The sequence below is a fragment of the Balaenoptera physalus genome (assembly GCF_965194825.1).
Source record: "Balaenoptera physalus genome assembly, chromosome: 16".
Lineage (NCBI taxonomy): Eukaryota > Metazoa > Chordata > Mammalia > Artiodactyla > Balaenopteridae > Balaenoptera > Balaenoptera physalus.
Genome location: NC_138898.1, coordinates 28,549,528 through 28,572,966, shown reverse-complemented (window position 1 = coordinate 28,572,966; position 23,439 = coordinate 28,549,528). Strand labels below are relative to the sequence as shown.

Sequence of the window (23,439 nt, the reverse complement as noted above, 5' to 3'; positions counted from 1 at the left end):
CCTGGGGGTGAAATGCCTTCCTGGGTTGTTTCTTGCATCACCAGCTCCTTCATTCACCCCTATCACACACTGCCCCCAACCCGCCCCCTGCCACTGGCTTTCAGAGACCAGGCTCCCTGCTTGTCCTGAAGTTCATCACCACGCTGCTATGCTTGTGTCTGGGCTGCAAGAGGGGTGAGAGGCACACAGTTGCAGACTCTGTAGGTAAGTACCACAAAAAGCCTTGAACCTTTATTCTTTCCCTTTTGCCCCAGTTCCCAGGGGTCATCAGACATAGAAGCAGACATCAGAATGTTTTAGAGCAAGAAAGGCACACCTCAGATTTCGTAGGTAGACACGATGGCCCTGGGAGGGGAAGGGACCTGCTTAGGGTCACTCAGTAAGTTAGTGGCAAAAAGGAGGTTAGCCTTCAGGTCTGTTCTGTTTATTCCTCTGTTCATAGGCTGCCATTGCCCAGGCACAGAGGGACCCAGAGGACTGGCTCAGACAAGCAGAACTGGAAGATTTTGCCCTTTTCAGAATGATGCAGTCTTTGCGCAATGTGCCTGTCCTTGTGAAAGTCATCCTTGTGGCCTATGGGGTTTCCAGTCACTCATTTTCATCCATGACGCCAGACTGGGACTCATCTTAGTGGTGTCAGGAGCAAGAGCAATTTATGAAAGGAAGGTGCCTGAGAAGCAAGAACAGGCCCTGGGTAGGAAAAAAGAGTCACTTAGCCCCTCAAAGATTCAAACTCTCGGGGGCTTCCCTGGTGGCGCAGTGGTTGGGAATCTGCCTGCCAGTGCGGGGGACGCAGGTTCGAGCCCTGGTCTGGGAGGATCCCACGTGCCGGGGAGCAGCTAGGCCCGTGAGCCACAATTACTGAGCCTGCGCATCTGGAGCCTGTGCTCCGCAACAAGAGAGGCCTCAACAGTGAGAGGCCCGCGCACCGCGATGAAGAGTGGCCCCCGCTTGCCGCAACTGGAGAAAGCACTCGTGCAGAGACGAAGACCCAACACAGCCATAGATAGATAAACAAATAAATAAAATGTCCTTCCCAGGTTTATAAAATCATTAAAAAAAAAAAAAAGATTCAAACTCTCAAGTCTCATAAATGGAAGGAACTGAGCAGCAAAGAAGCGTGGGAGACTGGCAACATGAGTTTTGTATTGACATTTGGTTCTTAATAATAACATCCAAAATGTGTTCTGTTCTTACAGTGCTGCAACTGGGACTGCATCGGGTCGAGGGTATATGTTGCCGGAGTCTCCCTGGGAAGTGGGGAGGAGCTGGTGGTGAGAGACACTGATTTCTCTTTGGGACCTATATGCAGCCAGGTGGACAGCTGCAGCAGGTACCTTGGCCCTGGTAGGGGGTGGGGAGGCAATCCCAGCTAGCCCGCAAACACATGGGCAGAGTCCCTTGCCCCCAGCCCGCAAGAAAACGGTTGCTGATGCGGCCAGCAGTGGCAGCTCCAGGAGAGTAGAGGGAAGGCTGGGATGTTACATTCTTGAGGCTTTCACAGGTACATGTCATCGTAGCCCGGCGGGGGGAGATGGTCTGGGTTAGGTCTGGAATGGAAAGAGGGGCTGGTGAGTTGGGGCGATGGAGAGCCAGGGGCACACAGGCACACAGGGTCCTGAATGGAGGGAGCCTGCCTCCAGAATGATGTGGTGGTTTGTGCAGTTCAAGAGCATGCACTCTAGAGTTGGGTCTGAATTCTTATTCTCCCACCTTGGATTAGTTACTTCATCTTTCAGAGCCTTGATTTCTGCATGTGTGAAATGTGGACAGTAATATCCACCCACAAGTGTTGACATAAGGATCCAGTGAGTTCCTGACACCTACAAAAAGTCCATTAAGTGTGAGTAGCAACCCCTCCTCTGAGTCCTCCCTGACGGGAGCTGGGGAAGGGAGGCACTGAGGAATGGGAAGCTCCTGGAAGTCTCCAGGGAGGCATCAGGCAGGTGCCTGGAGGAGGCTCCACTCTCTTGGCAGCAGGGGACAGAGTTAGTGGTGACTCTGCGCCTGGCGTCAGACGCCTTCATTCCTGCAATGCTGAGCTGAGCTGCCATCAAGGTCCTACTTCTCAGCATACCTGAGTGAATACCTACCCAGATGGGCTGGTCCCAATGGGTCCAAAGGGGTCAAAGCGTGCTCCCGGGGGCACAGCGCCTGGAGGAAGCCGGTTTGGGAGGCCCGATGATGGGTCAATAAGTGCTCTTGGGAAGCCGGATCTCAGGGGATCCACGATCATGCCACCTCTCCGACACCTGAGGCAAGAAGGAACGATGGGTAAGCAAATGTGGCAAGCAGCTGTTGGAGAAGGAGTGAAGGTGGTGAGAATGGATTAAAAATGACTGGGACATCAACTCTGGATGGTTCAAGCAGACGCATGTGGATGGCTGCCTGAGTGCCAGCAGGAAGTGGGCAAGAGCAACGACACAAAGAACACACCTTCTCTGGCAATCGTGGCCTCTACTTTCAGCTCTACAGGCTCCCTGAACCCACAAAATTGAGATCCCTGCCATCTCCTGCACCCAAGGGGGACAATTTGATAGAGAACATGTGCCAGAACTTGTCAAGGTCAATGCAGAACCATCACAAGGCTCTGCAGGCTACTACTTTAGGTCTAAGGACTAATGAATTGAGACAATTCATGATGCTAGCTTTTTTGCTCTGTTTCCTTAAAGGGTCGCAGGGCAATCCATAATTTGGTTGCCCAAGTCTGGCTCCTGACAGCATCTGTCCCTCATGGAGTTCCATGGATCCGACCTCATGGCTCAAACTAGGATGAATAAGCTGATGTTCCCCAAACTTTGAAGTCACTGTTCAAGCTTAACTGCAGACTTATATGATTTCCCCATGGTCTAAAAGTGAGACACTCAAGCTGGGGACACTTTGCAGCAGAGGTTAAAATCTAAAAGCATTCAGAGAAGACAGTGCCTAGCTGAGGCTGAAATAACTTTGTTGGGGACTTGACAAGAACCACACCAGAGTCTAATGAGGATCAGAGACTCCCCTTACCAAGTGAGGTGACCTCTGAACAGCCCTGAACTGCCCTCAGGTCTGTAGCCCACTGTGTGCTCTTCAGTCTGCACCTGATAGATCCCCATGATATCCTTCCATCCAAGGGACAGCTGCTGTCTTCCATCAAAACAAGCAGGGCCAGAAAACAACAGAGGAGCTGCCCACTGGGCTTGCTCAGCCACTCCCCAACACTCAGAGCCCTCCTGCACTGCTCCAGGTATGGCAGAGCAGAACAGCGGCAACGCTTTCTCAGCCACTCAGCAACAACTGCTTCCTTCACCCCAAAGGAAGACTGATGAAAAGCTCTAAAATTAGAAGATGAGCTTGGGCTGAAAGGCCATAAGAGCAAGTCGTGTTGCCGTCACCTCCCCAGCAGTACTCACCCAAAGGGGTCTAGGTCCTCTCCCCCGACAGCAAACGGGCCCAGGGGATCACACCTGAAACAAACAAGGGACAATTACTGAAAGTCCCAGAGCAGCCTGGCGCCCGGGCTCCCAGAGGTCCAAACCTGATGCCTCTGGGGACACAAATGTACTCCCAGGCATGGGGGACAGGGGAAGCCCCTGCATGAGACCAGACCACAAGGGATATTTCAAAGTGGTCCTTGGCACAGACTAACACTGAAATTATTACAATGGCAATTACGCGAAAAGAGCTGGACATAAAACTAGAAACGTGGAGGAGCTCAATAATGTAGAAAGATAAAAATATGAACATTGGTAACCAGATAAATTTTATTTTATTCATACCCTTCTCAGGCTCCCAAAGTGTGTACAAAGAACCAAGAACATTTGGATCAGAAAAATACTATATTCTAAAACCGCGGCGCAAAAGCTCCGATTTAAACGCTTCAAAGGGTGGAGCGAGGTGGGTGCTCTTACACAACTGGAACTGAGCTTCTCAACCTTTTCCTCATTAGGGCCCCTGCATGAAATGTTAACATCACAGGTACTGCACTGGGTAGCCACAAACCACTGTAACTTCGAAGATTTTTTTCACCCCCCAACCAAGAACCAATTTTTGCCCACACTGAGACTGCAGGAGCCAGGAGCATAAGTCCGTGCGTGCTTTGTGGAGACTAAGTCTATATTAATATATATATACACACAAAATATACCTGCCTCTCAAAAGCCTTCTGTATCTTTACATTCTGTGATCTGATTATTTTATGCCTAGGTATCCATCTTAAAAAAATAATACATAATTCAAATGAAAATTTCATCATAAAGACTTTAACCAAGGGAACAGGATTGGCTGTAAATGGGGACCAGTTAGGCAGATCATGGTAATGCAGCCATGCAAACAATGTTCTTAGAATGTTTTAAAATGATGTGGAAAAATGTTTATGCTCCAGTGTTAACTGTGGGAGAAAAGGGGATTATCAATAGCCTAGGAAATCAACTATGAAAAATTGTGTGTGTGTGTGTGTGTGTGTGTGTGTGTGTGTGTGTGTATATAAATAAAACGAGAAAGAAGCATAACTGAAAATTTAAACAGTGACAGTTACACATGGGAGAAGTTTCTTCTTTATACTTTCCTATTTTTTCTATAAAGGATATGGCTATGGATATAATAAAACAAAGAAGATCTGGTATTTGAAAAAGTGTGCTTTGCAATCTGCCTGGAGCCCCGGTGAGCAATACAAACCTGACAGTTCTGGGGCATGGGAGACCTCAGAAAAGCCTGGTAAACAGCAGCTAATCAAAGCTTACAGGTAAGACGCCATTAATTAAGCAACTAGGAAAATAATCCAAAAGTAGGTGCTTCTCCAGTCAGTTCTACCTTATGAGCTGGAAAGGACACCATGACTTAGGTGGACGTGGCTCCCAAGGGAAGCAATTTTTCCTGACCTAGGTTATTGTTTCCAAGCCATGGTTCATGGAGCTGGCAGTTAAAACTTTCTGGTGGCCTCCCAACAACCTGCCTCACTGGACAGACCAAGTGGTGCAGAGGGCAGCAAGCATTTTACACTTATCTCCACAAACTGCCCCCTACAGAGCAGCAAACAGAAGCTTCTAGTGGCTATAAAAATGACTTGGAAAACAGAGCCTTGATGGCTCCTGAAACATGAAGCCATCTCTGTTTTTCTCTCCTAGGCCACAGAGCGTGGGGAGGAAAGAAGAGGTAGAGCACAATGGAGGCTAGAAAGGTAGCTGCCAGGCCCACCCCAACAATCTGCATTCTTGCAATTGTCACGGCATATCCTTTAGGCTCACACTCAACACAGTCTAAGTGCAACACACGCACACTTCTGTGAGCTCATTATATTCATTATATACACACCCAGATCCTACAGTCTCAGCACTGGATATCCTGAATGAGGCTCTTGGGATTTAAAAAAAAAAAAAAAAAAGAAACTAATTTTTGTAAATGGTCTCTAGAATCAAGCCCCTAAAACTTCATCTGGTAATCAACTGAAAGACAGTGCTGTACACTAAATGCTGTAGGCGCAACTGCCTAGCTGGGCCCACTGGACAGTAAGGCCCAGCTTCAAAAGGGGCCCTTTGGGATTGGGGCCCTTTGAAGGCCCTTTGGGATTTGGGGGTGATCCTGACCACACACAATTCCTCCTTATGTGCTCTCCTCTCCTCTTAGATAAAAACAACACGCCTCCCTTGGGCACACAAATCCTGTTGACGCCATGCTTATGGCTGAGGTGGTCTGGTGAACAGGAAAAACCTCAGGACTCTGGGTGGCGGATTGTCTGGCTGGTTGGCAGGGGTCTGTCACAAAACCTTTGCACCTCAGTCTTTTACGATGGAAAATCTAAGTAGTAACACTCAAAGAGTCTGCTGTCATGGTGAAACATAGTATTGGACATGAACAGATTTGTTGACAGGAAAGGCCTGGAAGAATGGAATAATTCCAGCTGCTGATATTTACTGACAGCTTGCTTTGTGTCAGGCGCCATGCTAAATTTAGTTTTTAAAATTTCATTTTCTGAATAGGTAATGCCTTCACCAGTTTCAAAATCCAAAACAATACACAGATTGAATTCAAAATTCAAAGGATACATAGATCCATAATCTTAGGCTGGACGTGTTTTGGAATTCAGAATTTTTCATGTTTCAGAAAGGTCAGATGAATATACCTAACATATTATTGTGTAGTACCCTATAACCAATACCCTAATATTTCTGCAAAATGAATGAGAATTCACACAAAATGAACATATAGGAGCTTCATGCCACCTCAGTTCAGGTTTTGCTACCAAACAAGGTGTGGCACCAATCTTATGAAAAAAACAAAACAAAATAAAAATATCAACAACACCTGGTTTTCAGAGCTCTTTTGATTTCAGAGTTGTAAGATAAGAGACTGTGGACCTGTACAAGTAAAAAAATCTCCCTCTTAGCCCTGTCCTCCAGGCTACCCACAGACAACTAATGACATCAGTTTCTTGTATGTTCTTCCGAAGATACTTTGCATATATGAGCAAATATGTATTTCCCCTATTTTTTAAACAGATGGATGTGCTGAGCTCCTTATAAACATTACCTTGTTTTATCTTTGCAATAGCCCTCTGAGGAAGTACAATTTTTTTCCTATTTTACAAACGAGGAAACTGAGGCTCAGAGAAGCAAGTGTTCTTACACATGGCCAGATGGGTAGTAAGTGGCCAAGAATGAATTCACACTAGGTTTACCCAACTTCAAAAGCCATGACCTTTTAATTGGTGTGTTGAGACCATTTACATTTAATGTGATATGTTTAGATTTAGATCTGCTATTTTATTATTGCTTTTCCAATTGTTCTCTTTCTTTCCTCTATTTTCTCTCTTTTTAATTCAACTTCAGAGTTTTTGACTAGATCTCTTTGTAGTTTTTTCAGTGGTTGCTTGAGGGATTACAATAAACAGATGTAACTTTTCACAGTCTACTGAGAAATAGTATATTACCATTTCAAGTAGAAGGTAGAAACCTTATCAGCATAAGTCCTTTCATTCACCTTCCTTGTCTTATATAACATACAATATTGTCATATTATATGACATATATAACTACAATGAATTTGTTCTAATTTTTGCTTTCAATTATAAAACATGTTTTAGAGAAGTCAAGAGAACAGTCTATTATGGTTATCTAGATATTTACCATTCTTATTGCTCTTCCTTTATTCCTGATGTTCCAAGTGTTTATCTGGTATCCCTTCCCTTCTGTCTGAAGAACTTTCATTAGCAGTTCCTTCTGAGAAGATCTGTTGACTATGAATTTTCTTTGTATCCTTTTACTAAGAATATCTTAAAACCCTTCAGAAAGAAAGATGACGTATTTGCTGGATATAGAATTCTGGGTCTGACAATCCTTTTTTCTCCATACTTTAAGAATGGTGGTCTACTTATTTCTGGTTTCCACGTATTCTGATGAGAAATCCATAATCATTCAAATTCTTAGTCCTCTATAAGCAATGTGTGTTTTTCTCTAGTTGCTTTCATGACTTTCGTTTTTAGCAATCTGATTATGTTTGAGCATGGACTTCTTTGGGTTTATCCTACTTAGGATTTGTTGAGCTTTTTAAATCTGTAGGTTTATGTCTTTTGCCAAATCTGAGAAGTTTTCAGCCATTATTTTCTTCAAATAATTTTTCTGTACTACACTCCTTCTCCTCTCCTCCTAAGACTTTCACGACCGCGTTAGCTCTTTTATAATTGTCCTGCAGGTTCTTGAAACTTTATTTTAAAATATTTTTTCTCTGTATTGTTCAGATGATTTCTACTGATCTAGTTCAAGTACTTAATCTCTCCTCTGTTATCTCTATTCTGCTACTGATTCATCCAGTGAAATTATTTTGATTACTGTATTATTATTTTTCAGTTCTAAAATTTCCATTGGGTTCTCTTTTGTACCTTGTTTCTTTGCTGAGATTTTCTATCATTCCATTTGTTTCTAGAATGCCCTCACTTCTCTAAGCATTTTTTTTTTATTAATTAATTAATTTATTTTTGGCTGTGTTGGGTCTTCGTTTCTGTGCGAGGGCTTTCTCTAGTTGCGGCAAGCGGGGCCACTCTTCATCGCGGTGCGTGGGCCTTTCACCGTCGCGGCCTCTCTTGTTGCGGAGCACAGGCTCCAGACGCGCAGGCTCAGTAGTTGTGGCTCACGGGCCCAGTTGCTCCGCGGCATATGGGATCCTCCCAGACCAGGGCGCGAACCCGCGTCCCCTGCATTGGCAGGCAGACTCTCAACCACTGCACCACCAGGGAAGCCCTAAGCATTTTTATAATAGCTGCTTTATATCTCTGTCACATAATTATTCCAACATTTGCATCACATTGGAATATTGGCATCTGTTGATTGTCTTTTTGTGAGCTGAAATTTTCTTGATTCTTTGTATGCCCAATAATTTTGAACACTTTCTGTTATGAGGTTTGGGGAGAATCCTGGTATTTTTGTCTTAGCAGGCAATCGACCCAGCTGGGTTTGGGATCCAAGTTCAGGTTTCAATGTCAGTTCTGTTTGGAAAGCCTTTGCAGTGCTATCCAGTTGTGTACCACATATGTGCTAACCAGTGGTCAGTCTGAGACCTGGCAGTGGGCTATCCGTAGTTCTGTTCTCAAAGTCTTTGGTGTGCTATTTACAATCAGATCCACTTATGTACAGTTTGCAGGTAAGGCCTGGAGTCCATAACTTTATGGAGTTGCTTTCTGAACTCTTCCGTTTCTGTGATCTATCTCCTTGGTACCTTCCAGTTCCCTGGGGCTCCTCTTTTGGTCCTCTGACCAGAAAGCTGGGACGCTGCTTACCTTGCTCTGCCATGTACTTCCCCTGACCTGACAGTGCCTGTGTCCACATGCCTATATCAAATGGAGGGAGAACAAAGAAAGAAAAAAAAGCAACAGTGGTTCACTCCATACTCTTGACACAAGTCTTATTGGAAAGGAAAGGTCTTCTCCCTCAGTTTTAAGTTTGTGGACTGTCACATGCTGGAGTATAAAACAATGGAGAAAAGGAAGAAGAAACACGGGAGATTTTCCCCATTCTCGCTTGAGCACTAGACCCCATTCCCACCCCTTTAGCCAGAATGGAGGGCTGTCCTGGAGTGCTCTCTTTCCATGCCAATATCTAATTCCTTGTTTTGGGCTTCCTTGAGTTCATACTGGAGGCCAGTATGGTGGAATTTCAACCTCTGGTCTTCTTTCCCAATCTATCTGCTACTACTTTTCAGCATCCTCAAATAATTGCTCCATGCATTCTATATAGCTGCAGTCAATGGGAAAGTCAGGAAGGAGTGTGCTTATTCCAGAACCAGAGTCTTCCAAACCTAGGCTCTTAACCGGTACAGAACATCAATATGGCTGCTTTCAACACAGCTGCTGGTCTGCACCCATTGGTGATCACCAGGCGTGAACGCAAAGCTCTCCATCTGCACATCAGAGTTCTTTAGGAGTGCCGGCTGTGCTTTCACAGTGCATCCAGCAGCAATTACCTGAAGATTTCCAGACCCTGATCCCTGAGTCAGTTTTCATGGCATTGTTTGAACCACCTAGGCCAGTTCTGTTCAGGTTGTAATGTGCACATGAATCAGTGGGAGAATCTTGCTAAAATGCAGGTTTTAATTCAGAAGATCAGGGATGGGACCTGAGATCCTTCATTTTCTGAAAGCTCCCACATGATCTGGCATTGCTGGTCTGGGGAGCACCAACGGCTAGGCTGCTTCCCAGCGAGGGTACAAGTTCAGCTGGGGAATTTCTGTGGTCTGGGTTTATTTGCCTTGTCCTGCCAAGTGTAGAAACTTAGGACTGGGAAAATGGAAATGCTGATAGCTATAGACAACAGTGTGTGCACATAAACAAGGAGAGCACCAGTTATGTGCTCTGAGCAAGCAGGATATAGGATATAGGATATCCTATGAGTTCAAAGGTGAACTGGGGACTGAGAATGGTTGGAAAATACTGAATTTAGGCTAAGTGAACAAAGATTTTCAAAAGAAAGAGAAAGAAAACATATGCATATACTAAAAAATTATAAGAAAAATGTCACCCATCATCTGACTCTAACACAATGACTATTTTTGCTATTCTTTCCTAGTCTTTTTATAAGCATATTTTTAGACAATTATAATAAATATAATTTTAGATCTCACTGTTTTCCTCCACTTGTGTCCTATATTTCTCATGTTGTTTGTCTTTGCTATTAACATTTTTAATGGCCAAATAATAGTCACTCAAGTGAAGCAAATTTGTAAAATTTACTTAATCGTCTACTGTAGGTATTGGTGTATTGCTTCTGGTGTGTGTAACTATAAATAATGCTGTAATTAACAACTTTCATGCTCATATTTTTTTCCAGGTTAGAAATCGATAACTGTTATTCTTTGCCCATCTGACCACTGTATGATGGGAACAGACAACCTATTTCTCTGGTCAAGAGACAGAAAGCAGTTGCACTCAGGAGCTTCAACTGTACCTGATTTAGATGATGTAGAAGGTTCGATTTAGGTCCTTTAAGCTGATGAGATTTAGATAAGATTTTAGGCTGAGCTGATACAGTAACGGCAAAAGACTCCTCAGAACCCTGGGGGAGGGGAAATGTATTTTGCCTTTGGTAGAAATGTCCCCCTCTCAAGATTCCACACCCCTTAATCCCCAGAATCTGTGAGTGTGATGAGAAATCACTCCTGCATTTATGTTTTCTGGCACAGTTGACCTCAAAAAGGGGGGATTATCTGGGTGGGCTAATCTAATCATATGGACCTTTAAAAGCAGAGAACTTTCTCTAGCTGGTGGCAGAAGTAAAGGTGGAAGGGAAGATTTGAAGCATGAGAAGAACCTGACACACTGCTGTTGGCTTTAAATATGGAGGCAGCCACGTGAGAAGAAATGCAAGAGGTTTAAGGAGGTGAGAGGCCTCCAGCCAATAGCCAGCGAGGAATGGGGTAACAAGAAACTGAATTTGGGTTCAGTTAGCTTACAAATGTTATGGGGATGATGCCTTTCTAAATAATTTAAAAGAAAAAGGAGACTAACTCCAGCAGTGAAAAAGATGCGGAAATGACACCAAAATATAGGGGGAATGCGAATTAATACTACTGTTTAGGGAGGCAACTGGGCAATACGTATCAAAATCTTTAAAAAGAGGCTTAGTCCTTAATATATTAATTCTACTGTCAGGAATGCATGCTAAGGAAATATTCAGATGTGTTCTAAGTTGCATGAAAAGTATGTTCCCTGAAGCATTACCTATGGTAGCCCCAAATTAGAAATGACTTAGGCTAAAACAAAAAAAACCTCCTTGCATCATCCTTGCTTTTTCTTCCCACCATCAGGCCAACCCATAAGCAAGTCCTGCATAGTATACTTCCAAATATATCCCAGATCATCTACATATCTGCCACCACCTACCACCTACCATCATTATTTCTTGCCTGGGTGCCTGTGTCAGCCCCTTACCTGGTCTTTCTGTTTCTACTCTTGTCCCTCTCTAATCCATTCTCTACAAAGGAGCCAGAGGAATTAAAAACAAAAACAAAAAAAAGGTAAATAATATCAAGTCCCTCTCGTCCTAAATACACCTAGTGGCTTCCCACTGCTCCTGACAATGACCCCAAGGCTCTACACAAACTGTCCTTTGCTTACCCCTACAGTGTCATCTCCCATCACTCTACCCCACCATGCTCCAACCATACTAGCTTTCTCTTTGTTCTTGGAATAATCCAAGCCAAGACAGTTTCTTTTGAAGCAACTGCTGATATAGGTGTCAAAAGGAGAAAATACCCCTTTGAATCCCACACCGATGTTTATGAGCTGTGTTTCTTTGGGCAAGTTGATTAACCTCTCTGTGTCTCAGTTTTCTTTTCTATAAAATGGGGATAACACTAGCACCTATCTCTCATTCTCTTGTTAATGAAGGTTAAAAGAGATTATATTTTATACTTAACGTAATAGCTCAGCACACAGTAAAGGCTCAATAAATATTACCTATATTAGTTGCCAGAATCTAAGTGGGATTCCTTAAAAAAAAAAAAAAAAAGTCAGTGGTTAAAGGGGTCCCAAATGGATCACTTTCTAACCAAAACATTTTGATGGCTTCCATTACCCCAGGATCAAACCCAGCTCCTTAGCACATAAGGCCCTTTGTGATGTGGCCCCCATGTTCACCTATTCTCCCTTCACATGCCAGCACAAGTAATATATAACCCCCTGATCCATCCCCTGCCTATAAACACACACACACACACACACACACACACACACACACACACACACACACACACACACGATGATAAGATGATTTCATAGCCCCATTTGTACCCACTGTTCCCTTGGCCACAAATGCCAATTACTCCCAATACTACAGATTTTTTATTAGTCCTTTAAAATTTAGTTCATCATGCATTATCTCAGTGAAGCCCTTCCTTCTATATCCTATCTCAACTCAGTCCTTCAGAATAATCAACCTTCTCTGAGCAGGAGACCTCAGACATACTTCTTTCACGATTTTAAAAAGAGTTACGGTCTGGAATAAAAGGGGCAATCAGCCCTAATCGACTGTGAACTCCTTGAAGGTTAGGTCCATACCTCATCATGTATTCCCAGTGCCTAGCACAGTATCTGACACATAATTGACACTTAGACCCACTTGGGGCTAAGAAATTGTGCAGAGGATAAAAGCATAGGTTTCAGAGTTAGACCCAAGTTCAAATTCAGGCTTCACCATTTAACAGATGTCTGACCTAGGGCAAATCATGAAATCTCTAAGCCTTAGTTTTCTTCCCTGTAAAATACAGACAATAGTATCTATTGCTCAGGGTTGTTATAAGGATTAAATGAGAATGTTTACAAAAGCTTAGCACCTGGTACACAATAAAGAGTTTAATAAGTAGTATCCAATATTCTATTCTTATAATACAGCTTCTGCTCCTTAATGGTTGTGGTCAAGTTACTTACACATAAACCTCAGTTTCATGTAAACTGTAAAAGGGGGATAGCCCTTACTGATCTCATGGGGTTGAGAGGATTAAATAAAAGCACGTGGATGAAATGACTAGTATGTTGTCTGCAACAGTTGGCATTCAATAAAAGGTAGCCATATAAATATTACTGAACTAGCTTTGCCATCCATGGGAAAAAGATCAAAGGGATAAAGATTTCTTCCATTCCAAGGAAAAGAATGAGGGCAACTATTATTGTTTCACAAGTAATGAAAAATGAAAATTATTAAGGTGGCATAGGTAGAGGATAATTCTTTTCAAAATATGGTGCTAGATCAAAGCTAAAATATGAATCTATCTCACAACACACATAAAAATTAATTTCAAATGGATTATCTTAATATAAAAGGTGAAACAACAAAGCTTCTAGAAAATATGAGAAATTCTACATGACCTTGGGGTAGGGCAAAAATTTCTCAAACAGATCAAAAAAGCATCACATATAAAAGGAAAGTATTGATAAGCCAAACTACATAAAATATTAAGAATGTTTTAATTTAAAAAACACCATTAACAGAGTGAAAAGACAAACTACAAGAGGGAAGATATTTGTAATACATGTATCTGACAAAGGACTTAAATACAGACTATATAAACAATGCCTCAAATCAAAAATAGACAAGACAACCCAACAGAAAAATAAGCAAGAGATTTGAATAGATTCTTCACAAAAGAGTAAATTCAAATGGGCCTGTAAACATTAAAAAAAAAAAAAAAAAGAGTCAAAATGTGGTCCATGGACCCCTGGGGGGTTCCTGAGACTCTCATTTCAGGGGGGATCCATGAGGTCAAAACTATTTCATCTTAGAAGCTATTTGCTTTTTTCACTGCGTTGATATTTGCACTGATGGTGCAAAAGCAATGGTGGGTAAAACAGTTGATGCCTTAGCATGAATCAAAGCAGAAGCATTCAACTAGCAGTCACTGTAACCTCCCTCACCAGCCACTCCGACCACTCCCACCCCCATCCAGTTTTGCTTCAGAATGTCCTTAAAGAATCGTTAAAAATTACCAAGTGTTCTAAACTCTCGATCTTTGAGTACACCTCTTTTTAATATTCTGTGTGATGAAATGGGAAATATGCATAAAGTACTTCTGTTGCATGTAGAAATACAACGGTTGTCTCAAAGAGAAGTACTCGTGCAGTTGTTTAAGTTGCTAGCTGAAGTAGCCGTTTTTTTCATGGAAAACCATTTTTATACAAAACAATGACTGACAGACAAACCATGGTTATTCAGACTGGGCTACACAGTTGATACTTTCTTGAAAACCATGTGAACCTGTTACTTCAAGGAAAATAACTGACAGTATATGTTGCCAATGATAAAATTCAAGCTTTCAAGTGAAAATTAGCAATTTGGAAATTTGTATTCACCACTAGCTTGACAGCTCTCCCATACTGATGCTGATGAGATTGGTAATATTGATGAATGTGATTTTTAAAATATTGTGTAATAAAATGTGTCAACGTTTAGCGAATCTGCACATCTCAGTGGACCAACAGTTTCCAAATAACCAATTCATGATCTCCCAATAGCATGCACTAGTAAAAGATCCATTAAAAGGGCATGATAGAGCAGTGGATTTTAATGTAATAATGTACAAAAAGTTCACTGATATAGATTCAGATTCTACATTGCAACTAACCCTTTGTGAAAATTAATAAAGGGAAACTAACTAAAATGGAATCAAGAGGCCAGAAGGGAGAGCAGAGCCTTCATGCACAAATCACTTGACATCAACACAGACCCCAGCAGGAAGACAGTACCTTACATCTCCCGCAGGAAGTAATACTACTTTACTACTGCCAGGAAGAGGAAGAAAGATTTTCTCCTTGTCTGGCAACAGCTCAGCCAATGAAAGAATCTCACAACTCAGCCAATGAAAAGCCATTATACTGCAAACTCCCAGTTTTCTCCTATGGGCTTTAGGTTTATAACAGCCCCTCTCAACTTCCCCTTATTCTCTATAAAAGAACTTCTCCTTTGCTTTACCAGACTTGCATGTGGTGAACCACAGCTGCATGTCCCAAACTGCAATTCTTTGCTGCTCCTGGATAAACCTGTTTTGTTGGTAGTAACTGGCTATTTTATTGTTTTACCTTAACACCTTAAAGAAACTATCACTTATCAAGTTTTGGTATAATGCAAAGAATATTCACAATTACTACTACTCTCTTTTCCAACAACCTATGTTAAGGCTTAAACAAAAACATTATCACCTACAGACTAAATGCAGAAGCAGAAATGAGAATCTAGCTGTCTTCTATGCCACTATTAAAGAGATCTGCAACAATGAAAACAATGTCACTCTTCTCATTAAGTTTTTGATTTGGAAAATAGTTATTTTCATAAAATTTGTTATTTAGGTTAACACACAACAGGTTTATTATTTTTTTAAATGAATGAATAAATGTATATTTAAATTTAAAATTTAAATTTTTAATTAAAAATTTCAGCTATAATTTATAATATGGTAAATATTGATAGATACAACTCAAACAAACAAGAGCTCTTTTGGGGGTCCTAAATAATTTGGGGGAATGCAAGAGAGTTCCTGAGACAAAAAAGCTTGAGATCTGCCAGCACAGAAAATATAACTCCAGGAAATAAAAGAAAACATTTATATACAGATGTTCAGTGTACTATTTAAAATGAAAAATTGGACATTCTTGAAATTCCCTGTGGAGGTTAGGCAAACTACAGCATAGCATATATTAGTAGAACAAAGTATCAGATACTAAAAAGTATATGTTTACCACCTTAGTAAACAAAATACAAAATTTTAAAAAGAAAATGTGGAACACAAATATTGGGAACATTTAGAAAATATGTAAAGATATAGACTGAATGGGATTAAAAATGAATTCTGAATGACTTAAATAAGAGCTTTATATCTAAGGATTAGTTTTAGCAAAGCTGGTTAAGCATAGGAAATTTTGATTTTTCAAAACAAAGAACAAGATTTGGGGCATACAGTCTCCTGACTGAGGACAGATGGAGCAAAGGGAAATGGGTTAGAACTGTAATGACAACAACAACAAAAAGTTAGGCTTAGATGAAAAAAAATTCCCTTAGAGATGGCTTGTTTTCAGTATTTCTTCCCTAGAGATCTCAGGAGTAGAACAGACCTAATCTTCACCTTCAATTCTCTCTCACAATGGAATGTCCTCTCCATCTATACCAGCATCACACCAATAGCCTCTGACAAGGTCTGGACACACATCACCACACACTTAGTGAAGCAAGACATCCCAACTTCAGTTAGCATCTGGAGGTTTCCAGGTGTGGGACAGGCAATATGGTGTGGAAAGTGAGGGGTGAGACACAGAACTGTATCCTATGGGAAGGGGCAGAGGCTGTTGTTTCCTACTCAGAATGTAAGCCAAGGCTGTTCAGTGATAGGGTAATTAACAACCTGCAGCAGCCAGATGGGCCCTCTGCTTTCTTGCTTTCCCTTCTTCCTGCCCTAAGGCCCCACCCTTAAATCTGGCATTTGTGGGAAAAACAAAAAGGTGAAAGTGTGAGTGGCTGGTTGCCCAGCAACATGGTAGTGATGGGGCTCTCACAAAGAAGTCGTCATTATAGGCATCTGTGCTGACAGAGGAAGGGGGCTGGCAATGGGTGGGGGTGGAGAGTGAAGGGGACTACAGAGGCAAGACCTGTCAATTCGCTAGTGGCTGACAAAAAGCCTCCTAAACATTCCGCCTCCTCTTCTAGTTCAGTGTCCCAGTCCCGGGAGATAAGCTTGCCTGAGAAAGATCTAACTGAGCGGGGTTAGGGGATGGATTTTTCTCCATAATCAGTGTGCACTCACTACACTGAACTTGTACACAAATTGATTACATGAACTAACACTGAAGGGTGCAATGGGGAAAGCATAAGCTTCTGAGTCCCATGTAGGGGCAAACCCCAGTCTTCACCCTCCCAGTTAGATAATTCTGGGAAGTTATGCTACCTCCCTTATCCACTGTATACTGCTCTGTAAAAGTAAGGATGCTGCTGATTTCCGTGTAGGACCGCCTGGAAGATGAGCAACCATAAATGAAAACACTTGGTATGGTGGTCAACACATGGTGGACAGCCAAGAAATGGCAGTTTCTCCTATCCTCGATAAGTGGTGGCCAACATGATGACAGAGGAAACAATGTCCATAAAGGTCCTGGGCCTAAATGTAGTTGCCCAGCACACCCTCTGGGTCGATACTCTCACACCTAAGTGGTTCCACAGCATCAAATCCTTTTCTAGGAGGAACAGACTATGTATTTAAAAAAAATAAAAGAAGGTTCTCTCTTTCGGGGAACCCTCTAGTCATTATACCTTCAGTCTTGCTCTCGTCTCTGCTTGCTACCTGAATAGGATCCATTGAGTATTTCTTGAGCATCTACTATATTTTGAGCAATGAGCTCAATACGTGACATCATCATATTCCACGCGAAGAAACCTGAGACAGGTATAATAATTCCCAAGGTGCAGATGAGAAAACCAAGGCTAACTGTGCTCACTGAGAGACAGGCAAAGCTACAAGGCTAGGGTTTGAACCCAGGTGATCAACCTCCAAAGCCTGTGCTGCTAACTGCCATATAATACTCTCTTCTTGACATGGGAGGTAGGTGAGGTAGCAGAAAGAAGGGGAACAAGTCCCATCTGCTAAGAGTGGTATACAGGAGTGATGAGGCTTGGCCCTCTGCCTCACTCCCTCCAATCCGCCAGGATCCTGAGCCAAAGACACTAACACCCTCTCTCATCAGCATCCTTCAATGGTTTCCAACTGCCCATGGGGGAGATGCATGTACTTGGCATCAGGGTCCTCTCCTTCACAGCTGTTATATCCTAGGATTCCGACATGAATTCTTTCTCTAGACAAAATTCAGGGACAGTCCCATGCTTTCAGACCTTGATGCCTCTGGCCTGCTGTTCTCACAACCTGGAACAACCTCCCCATGAAAGGAATCTTAGGAAATAATTCAGACACACGAAAAGGAAAAAAGAAAAGGAGCTTAAGGAATAGTTCTCCTCTTCCCCGTGAAGACACAGCTCAGGCAGCACCTCCTCCAAGAAGTCTTTCCTAGGTTACCTATGAAGGATCTCTGTGCTAACCTCTGCAACGGCACTCTTATTTACTCACCTGTCTCCCACATCAGAGAGAGAGCACATGCCTCAAGAGTAGGGGCCCGGGCCCGGGGATCGCTGAACCCAGAGGGGAACAGTTGCTGAACATAGAATTCATCAAAAATGTGCAAGGCATAGGTCTGGGTGATGGAGATACAAAGAGGTGAAAAAGTAGAGCAAAGGGGATATGCACTTGAAAAAAGCCAATAATCTTGCAATTAGACAAAAAATAACTGAGTGGTAGTATTGTCAAAGATGGGGTGAATGCCAGGGCTAGGGGGCCAGGAGTTTTAGCCAACCAAAGGAACACGAAGGGCAGGATGGGGCAAGACTGGCTGTGCCTGCAGCAGGCCTGTGCTTGGCTGGCACTACTCCCAGCCTCTATTTTCCCATCTTCTAGGCCTAGAACAATGCCCACATATGTCCCAAGGCCTTTCTCAACCCAAAGACTTACAGCCCTGACACAGTAAAGGTTCCCTGAACTAAGGCCCAAAACCACTCGCTGGTTTTGTACTGTACCCTTCCCCTCCCCACTAAGTGGGGAAGCCTGCCCTGGGCTCAGCAACCGGCTCACCACCACCACTGTACCCCTGCCCAGCTCTAACCACACCACCTGTTCTTCCAGGGCTCTGCACAGGACAGACTTTCAGGCTGGAGCACCCATTCTACCCTACTCTTCGCCTGGTTAACATCTCCTCCTGCTTGGAGGTGAGTCCCTTCTTAGGGAAGCCTTCCCTGAACACCAAGTGTGGTTCAGGTTCCTCTTCCTACGTGCTTCCAAGTAACCCATTCATCCCCATGAGATGAGGTAAGAGCAGGAGCATGAATGGCATCACTGGCCTTTGTGAAGCACCCAGCGGGAGATCCAGTGCCCCGCATGTAGTGAGCTCAATAAATACAGTGGACTTAAGAACCTACGTGACTCCTCAGCATCTAAACTTTAAAATACTTTTTACCTTGAAATAATTAAAGATTCACAGGAAGCTGGAAAAATAGTAGAGAGAAATCCTGTGTACCCTCACCCAGTTTTCCCCAACAGTTACACCACCACAAAGATCTCCCTCATGCTATCCCCTTTTATTAACACACCCACAGCCCTGTCCCATCCATAACCTCTGGTAACACTAGTCTGTTTACTACCTCTATAATTTTGTTATTGCAAAAAATATTATATAAATGGAATCATACAGTACGTGACCTTTTGGAATTGGCTTTTTTCACTCAGCCTGATGACCTTGAGATCCATCTAACTGTTGTGTGTATCAACAATTCATCCCTTTATATTGCTGAGTAGTATTCCACGGAATGGATGTTTGTTTAATCATTCACCAATTGAAGGACACCCAGGTTGTTTCCAGTTTTTGGCTATTACAAATAAAGCTGCTTATGAACATTTGTGGATAGGTTTTTGTGTGGCATAATTTTTATATCTGATAAATGCCCAGGAGTGTGATTCCTGGGTCTTACCATTAAGTGTATGTTTAGTTTAAAAAACGGCCAAACAATTTTCCAGAGTAGCTGTACCATTTTATGTTCCACCAGCAATGTATGAGAGATCCCAGTTCTCTGCACCCTCTCCAGCATTTGGTATCATTACTTTCATTTCAGCTTTTCTAATAGGTATGAAGTATCTCACTGTGGTTTAATTTGCATTTCCCCAATGGCCAGTAATGCTGAACACATTTTCCTGTGCTTATTTGCCATCTGTATATCCTTTTCAGTGTAACATCTCTTCATATCCTTTGCTCATTTTCTAATTGGATTGTTCGTTTTTTTAACCTGTTGAGTTTTAAGATGATCTTTCTAGATACAATTCCTTTGCCAGATATGTGGTTTGCAAACATTCTTTCCCAATCTGTAGGTTATATTTTTATCCTAACAGGGTCTTTCACAGAACAAAAGTTTTTAATTCTGATGAAGTCCAATTTATTGATTTTTTTTTTCTGTTATAGATTGTGCTTTTAGAGTCATATCTAAGAACTCTTCACCAAGCCTTGGATCCTTAAGATTTTCTCCTTTGAGTTCTTCTAAAAGTGTTGTAATATTAAGTTTTACATTTAAATCTACAATCCAATTTGAGTTAAACTATATATAAGGTGTGAGGTTTAGGTCAAGGCTTATTTTTGCTTGTGACTATCCAATTGCTCCATTGATTTGCTTGTGCACCCTAGTCAAAAGTCAACTGGCTATACGTCTGTGGGCCTATTTCTGGGTTCTCTATTCTGTTCTATTGATCTATGAGTCCATCCATCTAATGTAGCTATATAATAAGCCTGAACATTGGGTAGAGTGATTTCTCCCTCTTTATTCATTTTCAAAATTGTTTTAGCTACTACAAATTCCTTTGCCTCTCCAGATAACTTCTGGAATAATCTTGCTCTATCTACAGAAATTTTTGTTGGGATTTTTATAGGAATTCAATTAAACTAGTAAGTCTATTTGTGTAGTATTTGACATCTTTACTATGTTGAGTCTTCGATCCTTGAACATGTTATGTCTCTCCATTTATTTAGGTCTTCTTTGATTATAGTTTTCAGCATAAAAGTCTTAAACATGTTTTGTTAGATTTACACCTAAGTATTTTTTTCAGTGATTGCAAATGGTATTGTATCTTAAATGTCTGTTTCCACGTGTTTACTGCTAATATAGTGAAACATAATTGACTTCTGAATGTTGAACTGGCATCCTGCAACCTTGCTATTATTTTTTTGGGTAGATTCCTTGAGATTTTCCATATAGACCATTATGTCATCTGTGAATATAAACTTCCTTTCTTTTTCTTGCCTTAAGAAAGACAAAGACAAACACAAAACTCTCAGTACTATGCTGAATAAGACTGGTGAGGGTGGATATCCTTGCCTTGTTTCTTAGGGTGAAGGAATCCTTTTGCTAGTATAATGTTGGTCCCATAAAATATTGTTTAGGTATTACCAAACCACTCTCTAGTTGAAGGAAAAATACAAAAGTCTCAATCATGGGCGATTATTATCAGTTCTCTTATAGTTTGATCCTGGGAGCCTCATTTCTATTGTTATATATTCACATTTCCAATTAAGTCAAGGTTAGGACCTTTTAATTTTTTTTTTTACATCTTTATTGGGATATTTCATGTTTCATAAAATTCAGCCACTTAACAATGGTTTTTAGATGTTCACAGTGTGCAATTATTCTAATTTTAGAACATTTTCTGCACCCTAAAAAGACACCTTGTACCCATTAGTCATTCCCCATTCATGCCCTCTAATCCTTCCACCTCAGCTCCTGGCAACCACTAATCTACTTTCTGTTTCTATGGATCTGCCTATTCTGGACATTTCACATAAATGGCTTTTTTCACTTAGCATAATGTTTTCAAGGTTCACACATGTTGTGACGTATATCAGTATCAGTACTTCATCCTTTTTTATTGCTGAAATATTCCATCGTATGCATGTATCACATTTCTTTATGCATTCATCAGTTGATGGACATTTAGGTTGTTTCCATTTTTTGGCTATTATGAATAATGTTGCTATGACCGTTCATGTACAAAAGCTGTACATGAATATGTGCACAAACGAGTAGTATATCATTGTAGTTTGGATTTCCACTTCCTTAATGATTAATAATGAACATCTTTTCACATGTTTATGGGCCACCTGTACATATTACTTGGAGAAATGTCTATTCAAATCCTTTAACCTTTTTAAAATTGGGTTTTCTTTTCATTACTGAGATGCAAGAGTTCTCTATGTATTCTGGATACAAGTCTCTTGTCAGATATATGATTTGTAAATGCTTTCTCCTATTCTGTGGGCCGTCTTTTCACTTTCTTGATACTGTTCTTTGATGCAACAAAAGGTTTTATTTTTGATGAAGTCCAATTCATTTATGTTTTCTTTTGTAGCTTGTGCTTTTGGTGTTGTATCTAAGAAACCACCTCTAATACAAGGTCATGAAGATTTATTCTTAAGTTTTCTTCTAGGAGTTTTATAGTTCTATCTAGCTCTTACACTTAGGTCTATGATCCATTTTGAGTCAATTTTTGTGTATAGTTTGAAGAATGGGTCCAACTTCATTCTTTTTCATGTGGATATCCAGTGTCCCAGCACCATCTGAAAAGACTACTGTTTCCCCAGTGAACTGTCTTGGCACCCTTGTTGAAATCAATTGCCCATGAATGTATGGGTTATTTCTGGACTCTCAATTCTACTCCCCTGCTTTACATATCTATCCTTATGCCAATAGCACACTGTCTTAATTACTGTAGCTTTGTAATAAGTTTTGAAGTTGGGAACTGTGAGTCCTCCAACTTCGTTTTTTTATGATTGTTTTAGTTATTCTGGTTCCCTTGCATTTCCATATGAATTTTAGGATCAGTCTGCCAATTTCTACCAGAAAACCCCACAAAAAACCCACACACACAAGCCTCCCCCAACCCCCCTACCCCATACCAAACAAAAAAACTCTGGGATTTTGATTGGGATTGCACTGAGTATGCAGATCAATTTGGGGAGTATTGCCAAATATTGTCTCCCTATCTATGAAACACTGGCTATCTTTTTGTTTAAATCTTCCTACTTCTTTCAGCAACATTCTGTAGTTTTCAGTATACAAGTCTTGTACTTCTTTTGTTAAGTTTATTCTTAAGTATTTTATACCTTTGGGGTTATTACAAATGAGATTATTTCCTTAACTTCATTTTCAGATTGTTTACTACTGGTGTATAGAAAATGCAATTGATTTTTGTTTACTGATCTTATGTCATGCTGCTGAACTCATTCATTAGCTCTAGAAGGTTTTTAAAAAGGATGCCTTAGGATTTTCTATATACAGGATCCCATGTCATTGGCAAATAAAGATTGCTTTCCTTCTAACTTTCTAATCAGGATACCTTTTATTTCTTTTTCTTGAGTGATTACGCTGGCTAGAATTTCAAGTACCATGTTGTAGAAAAGTAGCAATAGCAGATATCCTTGTCTTGTTCCTGACCTTACCGGGAAACATTTCCATCTTTCTCCATTAAGTAGGATGTTAGCTGTGTGCTTTGGGAGTTGAGAAAGTCTCCTTCTATTGTTGAATGCTTTTATTGTGAAAGGGTGTTGGATTTTGTCAAATGCTTTTTCTCTATCGAGATGAACATGTGTTTTTTGTCTATTGTTCTATTAATATGGTATATTACACTGATTTATTTTAAGATGTTAAACCAAACATTCCTGGAATAAATTTCATTTGGTCATGGTGTATAACCCTTTTTATATGTTGCTGGATTTCTTTTGCTAGTATTTTGTTGAGGATTTTTACATTTATATTCATAAGGGATACTGGTTTGTACTTTTCTTGTGATGTCTTTGGTTTTGGTATCAGGGTAATACTGGCCTCACAGAATGAGTTGGGAAGTGTTCCTCCCTCT

General features: G+C 41.3%; 1 protein-coding gene across 3 annotated transcripts in view; it reads right to left on the bottom strand.

Moving 5' to 3' along the window:
- Positions 1-205: 205 nt before the first annotated feature.
- The window catches only part of PSMF1 (proteasome inhibitor subunit 1), a 47,261-nt gene continuing 24,027 nt past the window's right edge, over positions 206-23,439 (bottom strand). For 2 of the 3 annotated variants that reach the window (XM_082431416.1, XM_082431417.1), the window contains 3 exons: positions 3,393-3,446; positions 2,094-2,252; positions 1,127-1,550 (listed from right to left, as the gene is read on the bottom strand). In XM_082431416.1, coding sequence (XP_082287542.1) covers positions 1,499-1,550; positions 2,094-2,252; positions 3,393-3,446 — 265 coding nt within the window. In that variant the 3' untranslated portion in view covers positions 1,127-1,498. Of the gene's footprint in view, positions 1,551-2,093; positions 2,253-3,392; positions 3,447-23,439 lie in introns of all 3 variants that reach the window. The other variant, XM_082431415.1, reaches the window with a different exon arrangement.